Genomic DNA, 19,960 nt, shown 5'->3' with positions numbered 1-19,960 from the left:
AGAGTGTAGCTAGCCCACATCATTTATTAAATCATGGACCTGGAATACAAGGCTGGCTTCCCTTTAAATGGAATGGGATGTGGCTGAGCATCAGGTTAGTTAACACGGGCTTGATGGTCTAGCATCGTGGCGCCCTACACTGGTTATTAAGAGGCTCTTCCTCTGCTGCTAACACCCCGCCCTCGTCAGTTCTTTCAGAAGACAGCACCTTGACCTGCATGCAGCATTATGAGGAAGTTCAGACCTCGGCCTCAGATCTTCTGGACTCCCAGGACAGCACAGGCAAGCCCAAGAGTCATCAGAGCCGGGAGCTGCCAAGGATCCCCCCAGAGAACGCCGTGGACGCCATGCTCACAGCCAGGGTGGTGGAGGGGGACTCGGGGCCCGGCATGGAGGGGCCCTACGAGGTGCTCAAGGATAGCTCCTCCCAGGAGAACATGGTGGAGGACTGCCTATATGAAACTGTGAAGGAGATCAAGGAGGTGGCAGATAAAGGCCAGGCTGGCAAGTCCAAGTCCACGTCCGCCTTGAAGGAGCTTCAGGGCGCCCCCGCAGAGGGCAAACCCGACTTTGCTGAGTATGCCTCTGTGGACAGGAACAAGAAGTGCCGCCAGAGCGTCAACGCGGAGAGCATTCTGGGAGCGTCCAGTGACCCGGAAGAGGAAGCCCCCCCACCTGTCCCGGTTAAACTTCTGGATGAGAATGCAAACCTTCCAGAGAAGGGAGAGGCAGAGGCAGAAGAGCAAGCTCTGGAGGGAACCAGTGGACACAACAAGGTGGGCTTTTGTCCTGACGGAAAGGTTGCCCGGTCCTGGGACGTATATATGATACTAGCAGGTTCATGAAATGATGAGACGTGACCCGGGCTAGTGTAAGCTGTGGTTGGCCGTTTCACCAAGTCTTAAAATGCTGAAGATTTATGCCTACAAAATCTTTCTCATATCTCATTTGGGTAGTTTCCAGCGTTTATATTATATGTTATTAGATCAATATTAGTGTCACTAAGAACTAAATAGGCAAGATTCTTTGCCCCACAGAGCCTGTCTTCTCTGTGTGGCTTCCTTGGGCAGCATAACATGAGCCCTTCAGAACCCCACAGCTGGAAGCACTCTGGCCTGTGCAGACAGTCCAGATGTTCAGTGTCTCTGCTCGCAGCTTGTTGTGTGTATTTTCCTCTAAACCAACTAACGGGTCTTATTTTTCACTAGTTTCTATGTAATATTTTTAAGTAATTCCTAAAAAGTTTAGTCAGCAGAGGTCTAAGATCCATCAGCAGTCCGCAGCGTTTGGCACATGTGTCTCAACAGCCTCTGAGCCACAGGGAGCCTCACATTGGATGTCGAAATGCCCCAGCGTTTAAGTAGGCCCACCCTGCTTCCGTCAGCTAATAAGGTTTCCTGTTATCTACAGAGATAAATGCCAGGTTATCTTCCAGCTCTGCAGGGAGGGCATGGGGGGATCAGGAGCTGAGCTGCTGATGCTCACCCTTCCTGTGGCTGTCTATGAAGTCATTCTTCACACTCTTCTGAGTTTGTCTCAACTTTTCCTGGTATCTGTGAAATCGGCGGCCGCATGCACCTCCGGGGTATTTGCAAACATGTTCGTAAGCTGCGGTAAAATCCAAGTTTCTGCCGTTCCTATAACCAAAGACAAGGAAAGCGACGTAAGTGTACGCTGCCTGGACTAGCGAAGCTCTTCTTAGTGAGCATTCGGAAGATAGAAGGGTTGCTTTCTATTGTTAATGAGCAGTTCTCCATATTTCACGTTAGGGACTGGAGACCCACATCTCAGGATCCAGTCATCCCTCACCTCGAAAAAGGATCCTCTTCCATGCAAACAATCCCAATTTTAACCGAATTAGGAATGTCAAATGTTTGATATTTTAAAAAAAAAGATTTTATTGAGCGTCCACTACATGCCATATGGCCTTCTAGTTCTACCCCAGTGAATAAAGTGTAAATGGATGCAAATCCCAGGTCATGTGGAACTTGAGTTTTAGTGGGGGAAGAGATAGACATAACACAGTTTAAAGGGAAAAGCCACATCAGGAAGATTGGGCATAAGTCGGGTCGGGGTAGAGTTGTTGCTCCTACCTCTAAGTGAAGGGATTCTTGAGCAGGATCTAGGGGGCCTGAGAAGTCTGGGCAGGTGCTCTTCGGGGCACTGTGCACTTTGATCTCGGGAAGCCCCCAAGCTAGCTCAGTGGCTGGTGTGGGAGGGAGGGCTGGGGTAAGCCGAGATGGGCAAAGATGAGAAGACTTTGCAGACAGGTGTCTGGTTATGTCCTGGGATCGTGGTCTGAATGAAAGCAACAGTATAATCTATGCTTTGAAAGCTTCCTCTGCTCTAATAACTAGAGGGGCTCCGGGCAAGACAGAGGCAGCAGAAGTGATGAGAGGAGCAAGCTGGACCAAGAGCTGAGGGCTGGCACAGCCTGTGGGCACAAGGAACCACCGCAAATCAAGATAGAGTATCCCAGGAGGGCAGGGGCTGGGCTGAGCCGCAGTCCTCTGCTCGAGTAGTGTTCCGCTAGAGATCAGGACTGGCCCCAATGCTGACACACCTCGGGGCAGCTGGGGCTGGAGTCACATGGTTCAGAATTAGCCGCCAAACTGTTTAAGCTCATGGCAATGGAGGCGTGTCTACTAGGACCGGAAGAGTCCTAAGAACAGGGATCTGGGGTTGGGAGGACAGCAGAAGAAACCAAAATAAGAACAAAGACCAGGAAAGAGGGTGGGACTTGCTGGAGACCTGAGCACACACAGGACAAGCCATCACTCTGCTGTGGTCATCATTTGGGACCAAGACGAATAGTGTGAAAGTAGATACTCAGCTGAAGTGATTGGCAGAGGAAAGTTATCTGAGGCTTCTCTGGACAATAGTAAGGGAAAGATGGAGCTGGAAGTACAGCTGTCTGTTTGTTTGGTGTCTAACACGTTTATGTGTTGGTGGAGATGACCCCACCGAGGGAGAAGGTCTAGTGATGGAGACAGTGGGAGAGAGACAGAATAGCACTCACATGCAGTGTGAGACATAATCCAATGTGTAGCAGGGACGGCCGAGAGCAGCGCATGCCAAGCAAGTTCACGTGTGGTAACCGGGAGGGGATAGAAGGACACCAGGGCTGTTATGGGGCAAGGGAGAGTCCAGAGAAATGTATTTTCCCCTTTCAGTTTTCTCAGAGAATCCAGAAGCGGGGCCATCCATACGAGACTGAGGTAGTGCTATGGCGGGTGGGTGAGGAGGATGAGAAGCCCAAGTCGATGGGCTGCAAGAAGGACGGGATGCAGGATGTCTTAGTGAAGTACCTAAGACACAGGCCACTCAGAGGGCCTGCCTACTGGCTCAGAACAGGGAAGGAACCTAAGCTTCCCACTTAGGACTGACTACAGAGCAACACTTGCTAAAGCGGGAAGGAGAGGTCCCAGGAGGGAACACAGGAAAGACAGTTGCATCACAACTGTGTTGTTGAATCCTTGAAATCCGATACTAAAAAGAAGAGTTTGGATGACGAATGCTAGCCTGAAAGGATTTCTAGGAACTGGGATGATGGGGGACAGACAGGGCCCTGGCAACTAAAGGCCTGGCTCAGTGAAAAGTCTCTGGGGGATGGTGAAGCAAGCTGTCAAAGTCAGGGAGAGAAGGTGGGATGAGTATGTTTCTGTTAGAATCAAGAATTAAGTGTTAGAAATAGTTAATAAGCCAGAGCCCAACTTATAGAATTAAGAAACAAGGTAGGGGAAGGGGTGAGATCTGTGGATCACTAAGAAACAAGGCCAGGAGAAATTGTGAGATCTATGGGCGTTCCCCCTGGTGACACTGGCAGGCTCTCAGATGTGGCATGCTGGCGTGTTGTAAGGGTGATATCCTATCACCCTCCCCAAAGCCCGTCATCTCTCCCTTGGTGATGAGGAACCAAAACCATGGGTTTGGAAATCACTGACTGATTTCCACTGCACATTGAAGTATTAGACCTCTGGACAGCAGTGGTGTGACTGGGCAGTCACGGGTGTGCCAGCAGCTTATTCAAGAGACACATGATGGCCTGCAGTCTGTAGAGATCCTGGAAGGCCCTGGTCTAGACATGGGCATACATGAAGTCTGTAGAGATCCTGGAAGGCCCTGGTCTAGACATGGGCATACATGAAGTCTGTAGAGATCCTGGAAGGCCCTGGTCTAGACATGGGCATACATGAAGTCTGTAGAGATCCTGGAAGGCCCTGGTCTAGACATGGGCATACATGAAGTCTGTAGAGATCCCGGAAGACCCTGGTCTAGACATGGACATATATGCGCAATAGATAGGATCAGCTATCAGTTTCAAACTGCTTTACTTTAATTTGTATTTTTTGACAGAGATTTAGTTCCTTGTCATACAAGTCTCGGGAAGAAGACCCGAATCTTACAGAAGAGGAGGTAAACTTCAGTTGTTTTCAAATAACCAAAAACAAGTGCTTAAAAAATAGAGACATCAAGGGGCTGGAGGGCTGGTTCAGCAGTTCAGAGCATGCGCTGCTCTTGTAGAGGAGTTCAGTTCCACAGCCCAGGCTGGGCAGCTGGCAACACCCTGTCTCAGCAACTCCAGGGAATCCAGTCTCGCTCAGTGCAGAAGGAAGGGTTGGACAGACATGAAGAGGAGGGAGAAGTAGGATCAGAAAAGAAGGAGGGCGCTTTAGTCAACAGCCAGGGTGGGCCTCCCTAGAAGGAAATTGTCAATGGGCTGGAAAATTCCCAAAGTCAGGATGGCTGGGAGTAGGGAATTTCATCCCGCCTAGAATATTGGAAAATGTCTCTGACTGGAATGTTGGATGCTGGTCGCTTCAGGAAAAATGAAATCAGGCTAAGACTAACATTGCTTGAAGCCACCAGTAAAAACAAATGGTAGATTTCCAAGAACGAGGGTAAAAACTGAGACTTATGTGGTGCCTCCCAAATGTAGAAGCCATGACCATGACACACATGGCGCTAGGTTCAGATGGAGCAGCAGACCCCATCCCTATTCCCGCTGTATGTGCTGGAGAGGAATGAATGCCCCGTGGGGCACAGAGCAGCAGACCCCATCCCTATTCCCGCTGTATGTGCTGGAGAGGAATGAATGCCCCGTGGGGCACAGAGCAGCAGACCCCTTCCCTATTCCCGCTGTACGTGCTGGAGAGGAATGCCCAGTGTGGGGGGCTTTGTCCCTGGCTGGGAGCCCTTGAGTGCAGTGTAGGGAGATGAAGAGTGAGTTCAAGACGTGCCTTCTTCAGATGACACTGCCTAGGCCCCACGTGCTGCTTCCCAAGGAAGGGAAATGTTACCCGTCTCCTTGGCTGCAGAAGGCAAAACTTAGGAGTCATCTTTGATTCCTATTGCTTCCCCATCCTCCCAGGTACAACCAGTTGCCACGGCCCTTCAGGGGCCTCCCAGCTTTCTGCCTCACACCTCCATCTCTGGAGTGCCCCTCATGGCCCCTCCCCTCTTATCCCCTCCCACTGAAGCCCTTGTGAGTCTGCGGCTTTCCCCCTCCCAGTTTTTCCACTAGCCACGGTAGCTCCATCTGGTCTTCTGAGAAACCCACAAAACTGGGTTTATAGAGTTAGTCAAATATGACTAATCTATAGAAAGGAAGATAGTGTGATTATTCTCTAGTTCCATACTTCAGAACTAATGTGGATGACAAAGGTGACTCACGGGGTGGGGCAGTGTTTATGAGCACCTAGTGAGGAGGAGGGGGCACCTAGTGGGGAGGAGGGGGCACCTAGTGGGGAGGAGGGAGCACCTAGTGGGGAGGAGGGGGCACCTAGTGGGGAGGAGGGGGCACCTAGTGGGGAGGAGGGAGGCCGCTCCAGCCAGCAGTTCATTTCTCCTTGTTCCCTACCTAGATCTCGGCCATGTATTCCTCAGTGAACAAACTCGGACAGTCAGCACACAAACCCGGACCGTCTCCGAAAGGGCCAGAGCTGACCTGCCAGGCCATGCAGGGACCCCCTCAGAGGTCATCCTCTTCCTGTAATGACCTCTATGCCACTGTGAAAGACTTCGAGAAATCTCCCAACAGCCTCTGCACACCTCCCCCAGCAAGGAGGCCCAGTGAGGAACCCGAGCCTGACTATGAAGCCATACACAATCTAAACAGAGAGGAAGAAAAGGTCCCCCTGGAGACCAATGGCCACCTCGTCCCCAAGGAGAATGACTACGAGAGTATTGGGGACTTGCAGCACTGCAGAGATATCACCAGGCTTTAGCAACCCAGAAGTCTCAGAGCCTGTGATCAGGGCTCATCCAGGACCACTCGGCTGTGGAATGATAAGACATCAATGTCATGTTGCTTTAGTTAACCCAAGTCAAACACAGGGTCACAGCTGTTCCCCAGTTTCTGAAGCAGTAAGGTATGGACCCACCTGTCAGGGCAGGACCCCATGCTCACGAGGAACCCCGGGTAGATGTGACCTCCACATCCCACAGAGGAAGGCAGGCTGCGAGGGGAAGCTCCACCGGCCAGTGCTGAGATTCCATCTGCCTGGGATACCTGCTGCCCTGTGGAGCCAGGTTTCATTCCTCACTCTCCTCCTCTGCCACCAGAGCTAAATCATTCTGCCTTCCACCACTTGTGACCGGGCCACGTCGTGGTTCATCCCAAGGAGGGTCTCCCACAGGCTTGGCACCATCTTCCGCTGGATGCTAGGATGGTGAGAACAGTCCGCTGGTCCCACCGGCTTCCCAGATCTCCCTGTTTATTCCTGGGCATCTGGACGGTACAGGCTATAGAGGTTGGGGGTGGGGTGTCCCTGGATGCTCTGGGGTCTTTTCTCCTAATTGTGACAGCGCACTTGCAATCTTTCCACTGTATTTGAGGTACTTTAGATGCTTTTCCTATTTTTCCTGTTCAAACCTTCCCCCACGGTGTTCGGAAACCTTGTCAGAGTTTCGGAACTCCCAGTGACAACCATGGTACTTCTGATGTTGTTTAAGCCCAGCGCTCTTCCTTCTAAACAGAGCCTTAACGTTTATGTTGGGACCCAGACCGCATGTGCGGACAGCAGCCATGGTGTCTATCCCCAAAGGGCTGTGAACATGAATTTGTATTCCCAGTGATCTCTGCTGCCCACATGTGTGACTTTCCTGTCTTCGATGGTAATCTAAGAGTAAAGTGTATACATTTATTTTATTATATAAATTTATAAGATGTTTTTATGTTCATGCCTAATTTCTAGAAAGTGCCAGAAAACATATATTAACTATTTTGATTTTATGTACGATGATTTATACTCTCAGTTTGAAAAAGCACCGTAAAGCACACAAGCTAGGTAATTATGAGCAGTTTCTATTCTTTTCTCTAACAAGTAACATAACATTGAAGATTTGTAAGGACTCGGCTTTCCAAATGGTATTGGGAGCTCCAGATCCAGAACATCCAGACCACTGGTGACTCACATGCAGTAATGACCATGTCAAAGTGACAGACACCACTGAGACGGTCAGTGTTAAAAAGAGAGCAAACTCTGGCTTCAGAAGTTTGAACTTGCCAAAGGGCTCAGACTCATTAACATCTGACATCTAAGAACCTCAGTGGTGTCCACAGTGCGGTACTTGCCAGTGCAAATTGCCTGTTAGACCTTTTTTTCCTTCATTTAACAAAAATCAGTGGCTAAAGTAGCTCAGATTACCAGTTCAGCCTGCTTTCAATTCAATCATCTCTCTACATCTTCCGAGGCCAACACTGGGAACCGCGTTCACTTTTCAGTCTTAGAGGAGCCTAGCCAAAGTGCAGGCAGGAAGCCTTGGCACTGATACAGACAGGCCATTCCCCGCTCCTGCTGTGACTTCTGACTCTAACCGCGTACTAACCATGCTGGTCTCCCTCCTGTGAGACCCCCAGAGTGTGACTGGGAGGGTGAAGTGCCCAGCTGCGGCCTGTGTTCCCATCCTGTATTCAAGAACTGTCCTTGTTGCTGCTGTGTACCAGGCTTGTGGGGCTGTAAACTCTCGTAGGTGGTGTCAGTCAGCCCAGTCCACCCATGAAGATGCCACACAGATAAGCGGAACCACTGCCGATCAGACGGTAACAAGCAGGGCACCTCCCCTGCCCCAGGAGCAGCAAGGATCTTCCGCAAACACGGACTTCCACCACTGTGTATCAATGAGTTTGACCCAAGCGTCTCCCGGGTCCCAAGGGTCCCTCTAGTACATGGTGCTACCCCTGACACACGGCCCTCCCAGCCTGTGCTGGCCACACTGCCAATCCTTCACAGGCACCTTCCAGCTCAGAAGTTTGTGCTTTATAAAAAGTCTTACTCAGCAGGGAAGCTGGTGTAGACGCTGAAGTATTTAACTCTTTCTTTAAAGACAAATTGATTATAAACAATCATATCATCTTGAAATCTCGTCAGAATGCCCCCCGAGTTTCCAGATATCGTATGCAACATCGTTGTAAAATATGCACTGAAATCGCGCTGCTGGCTTGAGCAGCGGTGACTGAGTTGTGGCGGAGAGTACCTTGAGGGGACTTCACAAGGGACTGGGCAGAGGAGAGGGCAAGGAGGAGCTTTCCTCGGCTGAGCTTGGTACGTTACGTAATCAGTGTATTTATTGCTGTGCCATCGATTACCCAGGGTTTCTCTGCTTTGTGTTGTGGTGTTGTAACTTTTTACTCCTTTACTTGATTCAAAATCTGTGTTCCTGTCTGCGCTGGACAGAGCCTGTGGTTGTTTCAGAGTCTTAGCCTAAATGTTAGAGAGTTTAAGCTGGTGAAAGTAATAATCAAAGTGGACCACGCAGTACACAGAGGCGCTCGCCGCTGGCCTCCGCAGTGTGCATCCGAGCATACCCAGCCTACGTGAGTCATGCCCAAAGAAAAATAAATCACAAGGTTTTCCCTTTAAATCAGAATTGCAATTCTGGCTAGATTAGAAGCAGCTATTTCTTTTTCTTTAAATACTTTTAAAAGTCTGAAAGCATTTTCTGCTGCTTCATGTACTTTCCAGGTGCAAACTCTGAGAAAAGCAGGCTTTCTTATATGAAGTGTTCCAGAAATTCTAAAAGAAAGTCATTTCTATAAATATGTTAGCTGCACATTTTTAATTTGTCCTTTTCTAAATCATGTCAATAAGTCTGTAAAACTTCTAAATAATACAATAATCTTTGTGAGAAAAAAATGTTTGTGAGTTTTCTACAGTAAATTCAACGGAATTGGATTCTTCCGCAGTAAATTCTAATTTAATACTTAATAACAATAGGCCATGAACACAGAACTAAAGTCTCCCCCAGCTTGCCAGGGTGCTTTACTTAACTTGATTTTCACCTGTATAATTAGAACACTCCCTGCCTTCCCCAGCGATAAACTGTAATATACATGTGTGTGTATGTACCTATGTATGTATGATGTGTTGCTGGCTCTGGCACAGCCCTGGTACTCATTAGGCTGTGTTCTATTATATGTCTGGAAAGTTTATCCTACTGGTGTGATAAACTTATGTCATAACAACAGAATTAAAAGAAACCATTCTCCATCAGTTTCATTGGGTAATTATGGAATACCTTTCTGAGATGCTTTTATTTGGTTTTCCCAATGAAGACATTCAGATTTTAAATTGTGTTCATAATTCTCCCAGTGAAAAACAATGCTGTCTGAAGATGCCTTTGTTATGCTTTGACTCAATGCATATTCATTCCGAGAAAAGGAATGTAAACAGGTGTGCTACTCAGTGTGTGTCAAGGAAGAGAGGAAGCCAGAAGCAGCAACAGAGGAGGCCTGAGCCTGGCTGGCAGGCAGGGTGGCCTCCTAGGTAGCCCAGGCCAGTTATCATGGGGGGATCTAGTTTATTCCGTGTGAAAAGTCGAGCATTTGCTGCAGGGGCAGCAGGTGATGGTGCAGTATGGATGTATGAAGCCTGTCTTGTGATTCCAGACGGAAGCAGGATTCCGTAGATGGGCAAATGACACTAATCCCGATGCTCCCTGTGATCCGGGGTGCCGTCTTCTGAAAGTGTTGGTCTCTGGTCCACTGACAGCTTAGGCTGGCTGCTGAAGTCACAGTCTGTGTTGAGGGTTATTCCCTGGAAACCCTGACATTATAATGTACTGTGCCAAGGGGACATGGGAAGTGTGATGTTGGTGTTAGTGAGTAGCTGCTGGGAAAACAGGATTACATTAGACAGAATCAAACATGGATTTCTTTACAGCGGCACCCATGTCTCCTGCCTTGCTGGGGCCTGTCCCTCCGGGCATTATTCCTGACAGGGCATCAAAAAAGCTGAAAACACTCGTACGCAAGAACTTTACTTAGAGAAGCTGGCACAGAACCCAGGAAAATTAGCATTTTTATCTGGAACTAGGTAACAGAATATTAAAAACCATGGTCCAGAAGAGAAAGAACATCTGTATGGTTTTTATCCTATTTTTGCTCATTTTCAAGCCTTTTTTATTTTTTATATTTTATCTTTAAATATTTGTATTTTATTGTTCTTCAAGTTTTTATTTACCTGAGAAATATTTGTTCAGATTCTTCATATCAGGTGAACAGAACAAGTCTGTTTAAAGGTGATCCTGCAGATCATCCCTTTAAATTCATTTATGCTCGCGCAGACCTTCCCCGTGGGCTGTCACTCTTATGCTGCAGGCTTTGTTTTAAGATCTAGGAGCAGGGCACGGTAGCTCTGCCTGTAATCCTGTAACATGGGAGAGTGGGCAGAAAGATCTGACTTCAAGGCCAACCTGGGCTACGTGGAAAGACCCTGTTTCTACATTATTCTGGTTCTCTCAGTCAGTTTATATGTGCTGTAAAGTTGGTGCCCACCCCTCCTCAGACTCTGCGCTGAGCTGGCGCAGGAGAACACTGCCATGTTGTCACCAACAGCCTCATGTTTTCCGGGGGAGTCTGAAAGACAGCCTGATACATACACTGTCATAAGCAAGTCTGTTTCTTGTTTAAGCCCTTTCTCTCCTGAGGGCAGTTGAATGTAGCATGTCTCTTGGGTTCCCAACAGTTCAGAGGTTCCTCTTACACAAGAATAGTACAAAGTAACTTAAGACCCAGATCCGTCAGCAGCTGTCTGCGGATCTCTGTAACTGTCTGATCATCCAGTCCACAGAGGAGTGAAGAGGTTTTCAAAAGTGAAGATGCTCAAACCTTGGTTTTATATGTGCAGAACCATCCACACTGCCTCAGAATCTTATAGGGTCCCTGACTCTGGCGCCTCAAGGAGGCAGAAGCACCAGGGTGTGACGTCGTTCTTCCCGCCTCCCTTTGCTTGTTCCTGCCCTGATGGCCATCTGTCCATTTGTCCATCTGTCTCAGGGCCTCTTCCCCACCCACGGCCTCTTCCCAGCTATCTGTCTATGCTGTATCTCAGGATGTCCTATCTCTCCTACCAAGGATCTCCAGCCAACGTGGAACCCTGACTGTGGCTCTGGAGTGACCACCTCTAATTCCCTGCTTCTCACGCCTCCAGGGAAAGGTCACATAGTGACCTGGAACCAGACATAGATGACTTTGCACATTCCTGACACAGCTCCATGTTTTCTGTGTAAAACCCACTGGTGAACCTGATGTGACATTCCCCATCACTTGGGCCTTTTCCCTCTCCTAAAGTCGGTCTAGAATATCGGTTCCCAGCTACTTGACCAAGGGCTGCCACTCCCCAGAGGACTGTGTGCAACCATTCCCAGTGTTTATCTGGTAGAGATGCTATATGGAAAAAGCTGGAGCTCCAATCATTCTGAGTATTTTTAGTACTTTTTTTTTTTAAGTATCAAATACACATTTGACTCTGAAGGGGGACAGAAAATAAAGCCTGAGCTAAGTGTTGTGTAGTCCTGATTCTGCTTGTCTCTAAAAACAGACTGTCCCACTCCCAGCAGCCACTTGGAATCTCTTAAAGCAGTGGTCTCAACCCTCCTGATGCTGACCCTTCACTGCAGTTCCTCATGTTGCGGTGCCCCCCCTCCTTCATCACAGCAGCCTTGCTTGTGTCCTGAATTGTAATGTAAATGTCTGCTATGCCGCCCACAGGAGTCAGCACCCACAGGTTGAGAACCACTGTCTCAAGTGTAAACAGTAAATGTGTACAAATGAGGACAGTTAACTCACAATGTAAACGTGTTCTTTAGATATTTTCTTTGTAACGCAAGAGTAAGCCAAGTTTGTGGGTAATGTAGTATGGTCATTAAATCTGTAATCTGTAAGCCAGGAGAAGCAGCCTTTCGAGTGTATTTTTACTAAAGACTGTAACTGTTTCAGCTAGGAAGATCAGCTCCTGGAATAAAGAACATAACTCCTATAGCCTTTGTGGCAGAATATGGCATCTGTCCGCCATTGTACCCGGGTGTTCGCTCCTGCCTATAGTGTTTCAATAGTTTGTGTGTGGGGAGAGCACATTTTACAGTTTCTTGGAAAAGTGAATTTATGTGCTGAATTAAATCCTCCATTAGTCTAAAGAGAATTACTGGTTTTGGAGACAAGAGCACAGGGCTGTGGTCCCTGTCCCATCATCGACTTTACTATGTGACCTCAAGCAATGACTGAACTTCTCTGTGCCTCAGTTTCTCCATATTACAAGATGGGGATAATGATAATCAACCACTGCCTACCTCATAGGGATGTTGAGGACAAGTAGGGTGACATAGATAAGTGTGGATGCTTTGCCCTCCTTGAAGGTGCTGCATAAACTGCGCTTGCATTGTTTCTAATGATCCAGCTCATTATATTTAGGGTTAGATAATAGCAATACTTCTTGTCGTGTTTCAATTTGAGGCACATTTCTTCTCTTCTATGGCCAGATCCCGAGTTTCCATTTAGTGATGGTACCTAAGGAACTGACACGGGTGTTTGTTTTCTGTCTGATGGTAATATGTCAATTCTGAATGGTCATAAAGGCTGGATTTTAACTTGTGATGTTTTGTAGTTTACATGTAATGAACCTTATTCAAGTTGTGTAATAAAAGTATAATTACTTGTAAATAACAGGTACGTTGTAATTAAAGGCACTTATCAACTTGTCTTTGTTCTTTTTAAATTGTAATAAAGGTCAGTTTTATATAAAAGCTTGCTAAAATTCATTTGCTATTTGGAAAGGTCAAAAATGACTGATTTATATGCTCTTAATACACACCAAATGAAAGGATGCTGGCCATCAACTGCCACCAGAGCCAGGAGACTGTGCTTGATGACCACACCCAAGAGGTCTGTGGTTAGAGGCAGGTTTCTGCAGAAAAAGCATCAGTGTTTGAGGCTAGCTCTGACTGACTCCAGGAATCTGCTGGACAGTCTATGCTGTCAGGATCGGAGGGTAGAGCCTACTGAGAACTTACAGTGGGATGCTGAGCTTAGCGCCTGTGTTTTGTAATTGCTAACAGACTTCCCAGGAAGCCTGGACAATTTAGCGTGGCATTGCCCTCCTGTGCCAGGCACCTGTAGAGATTTGCCCCAGTCTGAGAGGACACTTAGTTTGTCTGGAGAAGGAAGGCATAGACCCTGGGGCTTCACCCAGTGGGCAGCCTTGAATGCTTGACTGTCTTCTCCTGACCAAGACTGGCCATAGAGCCAAAAGGTGAGACAATGAGAGTTTCCGTAACCCTGTAGGGCCAAGGCCATTCTTCCTGTGAAAGCTAGAGCTAGGCAAAGCTTTTCCTGAATCCTTAAATCCCAGAATCCTCCTTGGCCACCTGGGGAACTGGAGTCTGAAGCTAGCAATTTGGCCTGGGTTCTGTCACCTGGGGAACAGGGCAGACTGCATGTCCACCCGAAGTGCCTGCCAGTCCCCACTCAGAGTAGACATTTAGGGAAGGAAAAGAGAAGTCTGACCTAAAGTCAGTGGGACATAATCCACTCATCTGCACTTATGGTTGGTCAGTCTGATCTGTGCATTCAGACCTCGGGAGCATGCGCTCTTCCTTGGCATGTCTTGTCCACCATCCTGGAGGATCACTAACCAGAATCTTAATGCTGGACTTCAGGTTGTGTGGAGCCAACTGTGGGCCAGCATCACATCTGTCCCTAGGACATCTCCATCTGTATATCCCAAAGTCATCTCAAAATGTCATTCTGGGGCAGAATCATCTTTCTCAGCTATCCCCTTGCCCTTTGGGACACACTTTACATTGAGGCGTGCTTCGTAACATATACCTGCACCTCTGTTGTACTCAGTGCTAAACGGTGTCCACTCTGGCTCAGATTCTCCCACTTTCCTGTCCTCCATGGCTCAGGGAGCCTGACTTGGACGGTGTCTATCAAGCCTTGGGATTTTGTTCTTGGGATGTTCCCCTCCTGAAATCTGCTCAGTGGCTATGACTCTCTGAAGAAATGGCGGGGAACCAAGGCAAAGATGTTCTCCAAGTGAGACCAGCCCAGAAAGTGCCAGTAAAGGGGAGGGGGCTGAGCAACTGCCTCGCCACCTGACAGAGCAGGCGCACAGACAAGAGATCCAAACAGACAGCTTTTCCATGCTCAGGTCCAAAAGGAAAAAAAGAAGTAATAAATTCTCATAATATCAAAGTAGGAAAAGAAAAAAAAAGCCAAGGAAGCCTTATCAAGGCACTTAACCGATTCATCTGTGCTGGAAGGCAGATACTGAAACTATCAGCTGAGCTAGAGGATCACTGGAGCTTACAGCTTCAAGCCTCGGAGCTACCTTCAAATGTTTGACATACATGTGTAAATGCATTCATTATTCCTTTCCCACAGTAGGTGAGAGTCCCCAAAGGCCTCTGTGAGCAGGTCAGACAGAGGTAACGTGAGACCATGGGGTGAGCCAGCCACAGAGCAATCCAGGTGTGGAGCATTGCTGACACCGATATCTGTGCCAATGCCAGTGTCTGTGCTGATGCCGGGACTCCAAACCAGCTGAACAAACGTAGAACTTCCCGTGCCTTCAACAGCAGTCAGTGCTGGACCCTCCTGCCAGGTCCCCGATGCCTTCCTCTCTGGGCCAGCCCCATCCTATGGCTCTCTAGACTACTTCAGACAGCCTTCCACAGTGTCACCAGAATTCTCCAAAAAGCCAGCTTGTGTCCGTCAGGAGAAAGAGAGGGCAGATGACTCAATGAGGTCAATGTGAAGGCCCTATTGTTTTTCAGACATAGTTCCACATCCTGGGAACACATTTCCCCAGAGGTGGCCTGGCAATCCCAGTACACAGGACACTAAACACTTAGCAAATGGACCTGGCAGAGCACGGACGCCTGAGTGAGAAGAGGCCGTGTCCACCCACATTGTCTCTTTTTTAAGGAAAACTTATCAGTGCACCTTTCCTCATCAGCAAATACAATCTGTGTACACCTGGAAGACAGCTCTGTTCACTAATACCCATGTTCTAGTGTACAATGTGTACACATCTAGAAGACAACTCTGTTCACTAATACCCATGTTCTAATATACAATCTGTGTACACCTGGAAGACAGCTCTGTTCACTAATACCCATGTTCTAGTATATAATCTGTGTACACCTGGAAGACAGCTCTGTTCACTAATACCCATGTTCTAGTGTACAATCTGTGTACACCTGGAAGACAGCTCTGTTCACTAATACCCATGTTCTAGTATATAATCTGTGTACACCTGGAAGACAGCTCTGTTCACTAATTACATGTTCTAGTATATAATCTGTGTACACCTGGAAGACAGCTCTGTTCACTAATTACATGTTCTAGTATATAATCTGTGTACACCTGGAAGACAGCTCTGTTCACTAATTACATGTTCTAGTATATAATCTGTGTACACCTGGAAGACAGCTCTGTTCACTAATTACATGTTCTAGTATATAATCTGTGTACACCTGGAAGACAGCTCTGTTCACTAATACCCATGTTCTAATATATAATCTGTGTACACCTGGAAGACAGCTCTGTTCACTAATACCCATGTTCTAATATACAATCTGTGTACACCTGGAAGACAGCTCTGTTCACTAATACCCATGTTCTAATATATAATCTGTGTACACCTGGAAGACAGCTCTGTTCACTAATACCCATGTTCTAATATATAATCTGTGTACACCTGGAAGACAGCTCTGTTCACTAATACCCATGTTCTAGTATATAATCTGTGTACACCTGGAAGACAGCTCTGTTCACTAATACCCATGTTCTAGTGTACAATGTTTACACATCTAGAAGACAGCACTGTTCACTAATTACATGTTCTAGTGTACAATCTGTGTACACCTGGAAGACAGCTCTGTTCACTAATACCCATGTTCTAATATATAATCTGTGTACACCTGGAAGACAGCTCTGTTCACTAATACCCATGTTCTAATATACAATCTGTGTACACCTGGAAGACAGCTCTGTTCACTAATACCCATGTTCTAGTGTACAATCTGTGTCCACCTGGAAGACAGCTCTGTTCACTAATACCCATGTTCTAATATACAATCTGTGTACACCTGGAAGACAGCTCTGTTCACTAATACCCATGTTCTAGTGTACAATCTGTGTCCACCTGGAAGACAGCTCTGTTCACTAATACCCATGTTCTAGGGGGACGTAAAGGTGAATTCATCAGATTTCAGGCCCTAAGTGCGATACATAGAACAAGACAATGAGAGGAACCTGAAGTGGTGTGCAGGTCACCTGGGATGGGGAGAATGGCATTGGTCCTGCTCGATGGTGAAGGGGTCCTCAGACTACATGAGACAGATCTAGAGAACAGAAGAAGCAAAATACTGAAAGAAAGGATAGAAATACAAAGGAGCCTGGGAGAAAAAAAATCACTGTGTTTTGGGGATCTCAAAGAAACTGTGATGATAAGAGTTTTAAAAAATCTAGAAGATGGGGCCGAAATCAGAGATCAAAGGCACAGTGAACAGAAAATGGCATGGGATCATCTTGTGACTCTGGAAGTAGAGAGAAAATGGGGAGATTTAGAACTGACCTGCCATGACTGTCTTGGTGTAAATTGGATTCATAACTTATACCTTAAATGGAAACAAATTTCAGAGCCAATTGCAGGAACCAAGGAGATAACGCAGTCAGCAAAGCACTTCTAAGCTCCAAGACCTCCGTTGATTGCCCAGGACAGAATTTGTGCCCCCCAAAAAGCTAGATATGGTGGCACACGTCATTCTAGCACTGGGGGAAAGGGAAAGGCTCTCTGCGTGCCAAAGTATCTTAGAAACTTCCAAGCTAGAGAGAGATCTTATCTCAGATAAAGGGGGACAATCCCTGAGGAAGAACACCTGAGATTAAAATGCCTTAGTTACTTGGAGGTTTGAATAAATGGCTGCCATAGGCTTGTGTATTCGAATGCTTCCTCAACAGGGAGCGGTAGTACTTGGGAAGGAATAGGAGGTGCAGCCTTACTGGAGGATGTGTCACTAGGCATGGACTTGGAGGTTTGAAAAGCCCAAGCCAAGCCCAGTGTCTCTAGCTCTTCCTGCTGCTTGTGGATCCCGATGTAGAACTCTCAGCTATTTCTCCAGCATCAGTCTGCCTGCATGTCACCATGTTCCCGCCGTGGTGACAACGGACTAAAGCTCTGGAAGCAAGCTCCAATCCAGTGCTTTTTCCAGACTTGCCGTAGTCGTGGTGTCTCTTCACAACAATGGAACATTTACTAAGGCAATTTACAAAGGACAGCACTTAACTGAGTTCAGAGAGTTAGAATTCAAGATGGTGGAGCAAAGGCATGGTGGCCAGGAGAGCCACATCTTGAGCCACAGTAGGGGGCAGAAATAGCCAAGTCAAAACTGCACACATCTTTGGAAACCCCAGGCAAATCTAATGCCTGTCTGCATTCTAGATCACACTGGGTGAGAGAATGAGGCCTGTCGCAATAACTAAACAAATAAGAGTGTAAAATAGCTATAGTCTTGTAAACCTACTAACTACTGTGGTACCACCCTATATGTTTAGTTAATTGTTCCAGCATCTTCCATCTTTCCAACAATCTAGGAATGAGAGCTGCTTGCTATTTTCATTATACAAACGAACAAACTGAAACACCGCAGCCAGTTAGTTGTCCAGTTCTTAGGATTTGAACTCACATAAACTCATTTCTAGTCTGAGTTCTTTAGCAAAATTGTTCTGTGGAAAAGTTCGGTCAGGATTTAGAAGCTTAAGTAACACAAACTGTACCTCCAAGTTATAAAGGAAGTTGGTGGTATCTTTGCCCCTCTAAATTTCTAAGACTTGTTATAAAGGCATAAATCTGTGCATCCAGCCATGTGTTGTGGCTAGCACTGTAACCCTGACACTCAGGGTTCTGAAATGGGAGGATTCCAAGTTCAAGCCAACCTGTGCTGCCTGGGAAGCCCCTGTGGAGTTAAGTATGCACATGGGCAGAAGCAGCAACCTTTCTGAGGAGAGTGAGCTATGGCCTGGTCTCTGCCATGCACACAGTAGGAGCTCATTATGTGGTTAGAGCGGATGATGGGTAAACAGAACAGCAGGGAGCATCTGTGCTGCCAGCCTCCAGGCTCAGGGGAGTGTGCTGTGGACATCATCAGGCAGGGGCTGAAATAAATCCTAGACATAAATTGGTGATAGAACTAAAGGGATCTGATGCCTGAGACCATGCAGAAAACTGTGTTTGTTTTGTTTTTAAAATGTGTATCCCAGGCTGTCCTCAAACTCCAGATCCTCCTGCCTCTGCCTTCTTCAACAAATCCTACTGGCCTGCCACCAGAGCTGGCTGGGGTTTTATTGTTGTTGTTGTTTGGTTTGGTTTGGTTTTTTGTTTATTTTGAAACTAGGTTTCTCTGGGTAGCTGTCCTGGAAATCAGTCTGTACGCCAGTCTGGCCTCGAACTCAGAGATCCACCTGCCTCTACCTCCTGAATGCTGAAATTAAAGGCATGTGCCACCACACCTGGCTACAATGCAGAGAATTAAAGTGCCTGCCCAGTATACAGAAGTTCCAAGGTTCAATCCCCGCTACTTACCACACTCTCCTTAAAAGTATCTGTAGCCACTGGTAAAATACTTGCCTATCATGTAGAAGACCCTGACTTCATTTCCCAAAACCAACCAAACAAAAGTAGTCATTGTAAACACATCTAAAGTCACACAATGGCACATGCTTGTAATTCCAGCACTCAGGAGGCATAGTTGAGGCCAGCCGGGGCTATAGAATGAACCCTGAATTCATTCTACATGAATTGGAACCACAGTGGGGATTTCCTCACGCCCCAAACACACCCAAATGCCTGTTTTCACAGAGAGATTCTTTATTAAGCAAGGAAGAAAATTTAAAATGGCTGTTTTCTGACTCAGAAAACAGCAATAGATGACCTTGCAGTGTAACATGAAGGGGCCTGCTTGTTGGGGCATCTGCAGTACCCCACAGCCAACAAGCCCCAAAGAAAATCACACAGAGATCTCCATAAGTTATAAAACTGATTGGCCCATTAGCTCAGGCTTTGTATTAGCTCTTATAATATATATTACCCCATTATCCTTATCTACATTATCAGTACCTTTGTCAGCAGGGTAGCTTACCGTCTTGCCTCTCCAGTAGTCTGGGCAGAACTGCAGAGGGAGCTTCCTGCTTCCCAGAATACTCCTGTTCTCATCGCCCCACCTCTATTTCCTGTCTGGTTGACCCACCTATACTTCCTGCCTGGCCAATCAGCGTTTATTTAAAACATGATTGACAGAATACAGACAATTCTCCCGCACCATTGCAGGTGTAATGTGTTAGGGTGGGCTAGGATGCTGTGGTAAAGGAGATAGGGGATGAGGGAGAAGGGGAAAGTGGTGTTTGTCCCGGAGGGACAAAGGACTGCCTCTGAATAGAAGAGGCAGGCATGGCACCTAGGAAAATGGCAGTTTATAAAGGTAAAATGGGAAAGCCCGTGTTAAGATGAGGTGTTCAATTTTAATTGGGCTTGTTAATTAGGTGAGCCAAAGGGGGCTTCTGATTGCTGGACTTCAATCCTTTGGTAGCTGGACCTTGGTAGTCAGCCACAGGAGGAGGAAGTAGCCAAATAAGGCAATAGACCTTGGTGGCTAGCTCTAGGAAAGTCACTTAACAGCT

The 19,960-nt window shown here is 47.1% G+C and overlaps 1 protein-coding gene across 5 annotated transcripts in view; it reads left to right on the top strand.

Annotated features, from left to right (window-relative positions):
• Positions 1-13,023, top strand: part of Pag1 (phosphoprotein membrane anchor with glycosphingolipid microdomains 1) — a 158,360-nt gene extending 145,337 nt beyond the window's left edge. For 4 of the 5 annotated variants that reach the window (XM_075971489.1, XM_075971490.1, XM_075971491.1 and 1 more), the window contains 3 exons: positions 190-776; positions 4,357-4,416; positions 5,865-13,023. In XM_075971489.1, the coding sequence (XP_075827604.1) occupies positions 190-776; positions 4,357-4,416; positions 5,865-6,227 (1,010 nt within the window). In that variant the 3' untranslated portion in view covers positions 6,228-13,023. The remainder of the gene's footprint in view (positions 1-189; positions 777-4,356; positions 4,417-5,864) is intronic. The other variant, XM_075971493.1, reaches the window with a different exon arrangement.
• Positions 13,024-19,960: the final 6,937 nt, after the last annotated feature.

The sequence above is a fragment of the Microtus pennsylvanicus genome, chromosome 5, assembly GCF_037038515.1.
Source record: "Microtus pennsylvanicus isolate mMicPen1 chromosome 5, mMicPen1.hap1, whole genome shotgun sequence".
Lineage (NCBI taxonomy): Eukaryota > Metazoa > Chordata > Mammalia > Rodentia > Cricetidae > Microtus > Microtus pennsylvanicus.
The sequence above is the reverse complement of the archived record's forward strand: the minus strand, read 5'-3'. Positions and strand labels throughout refer to the sequence as shown.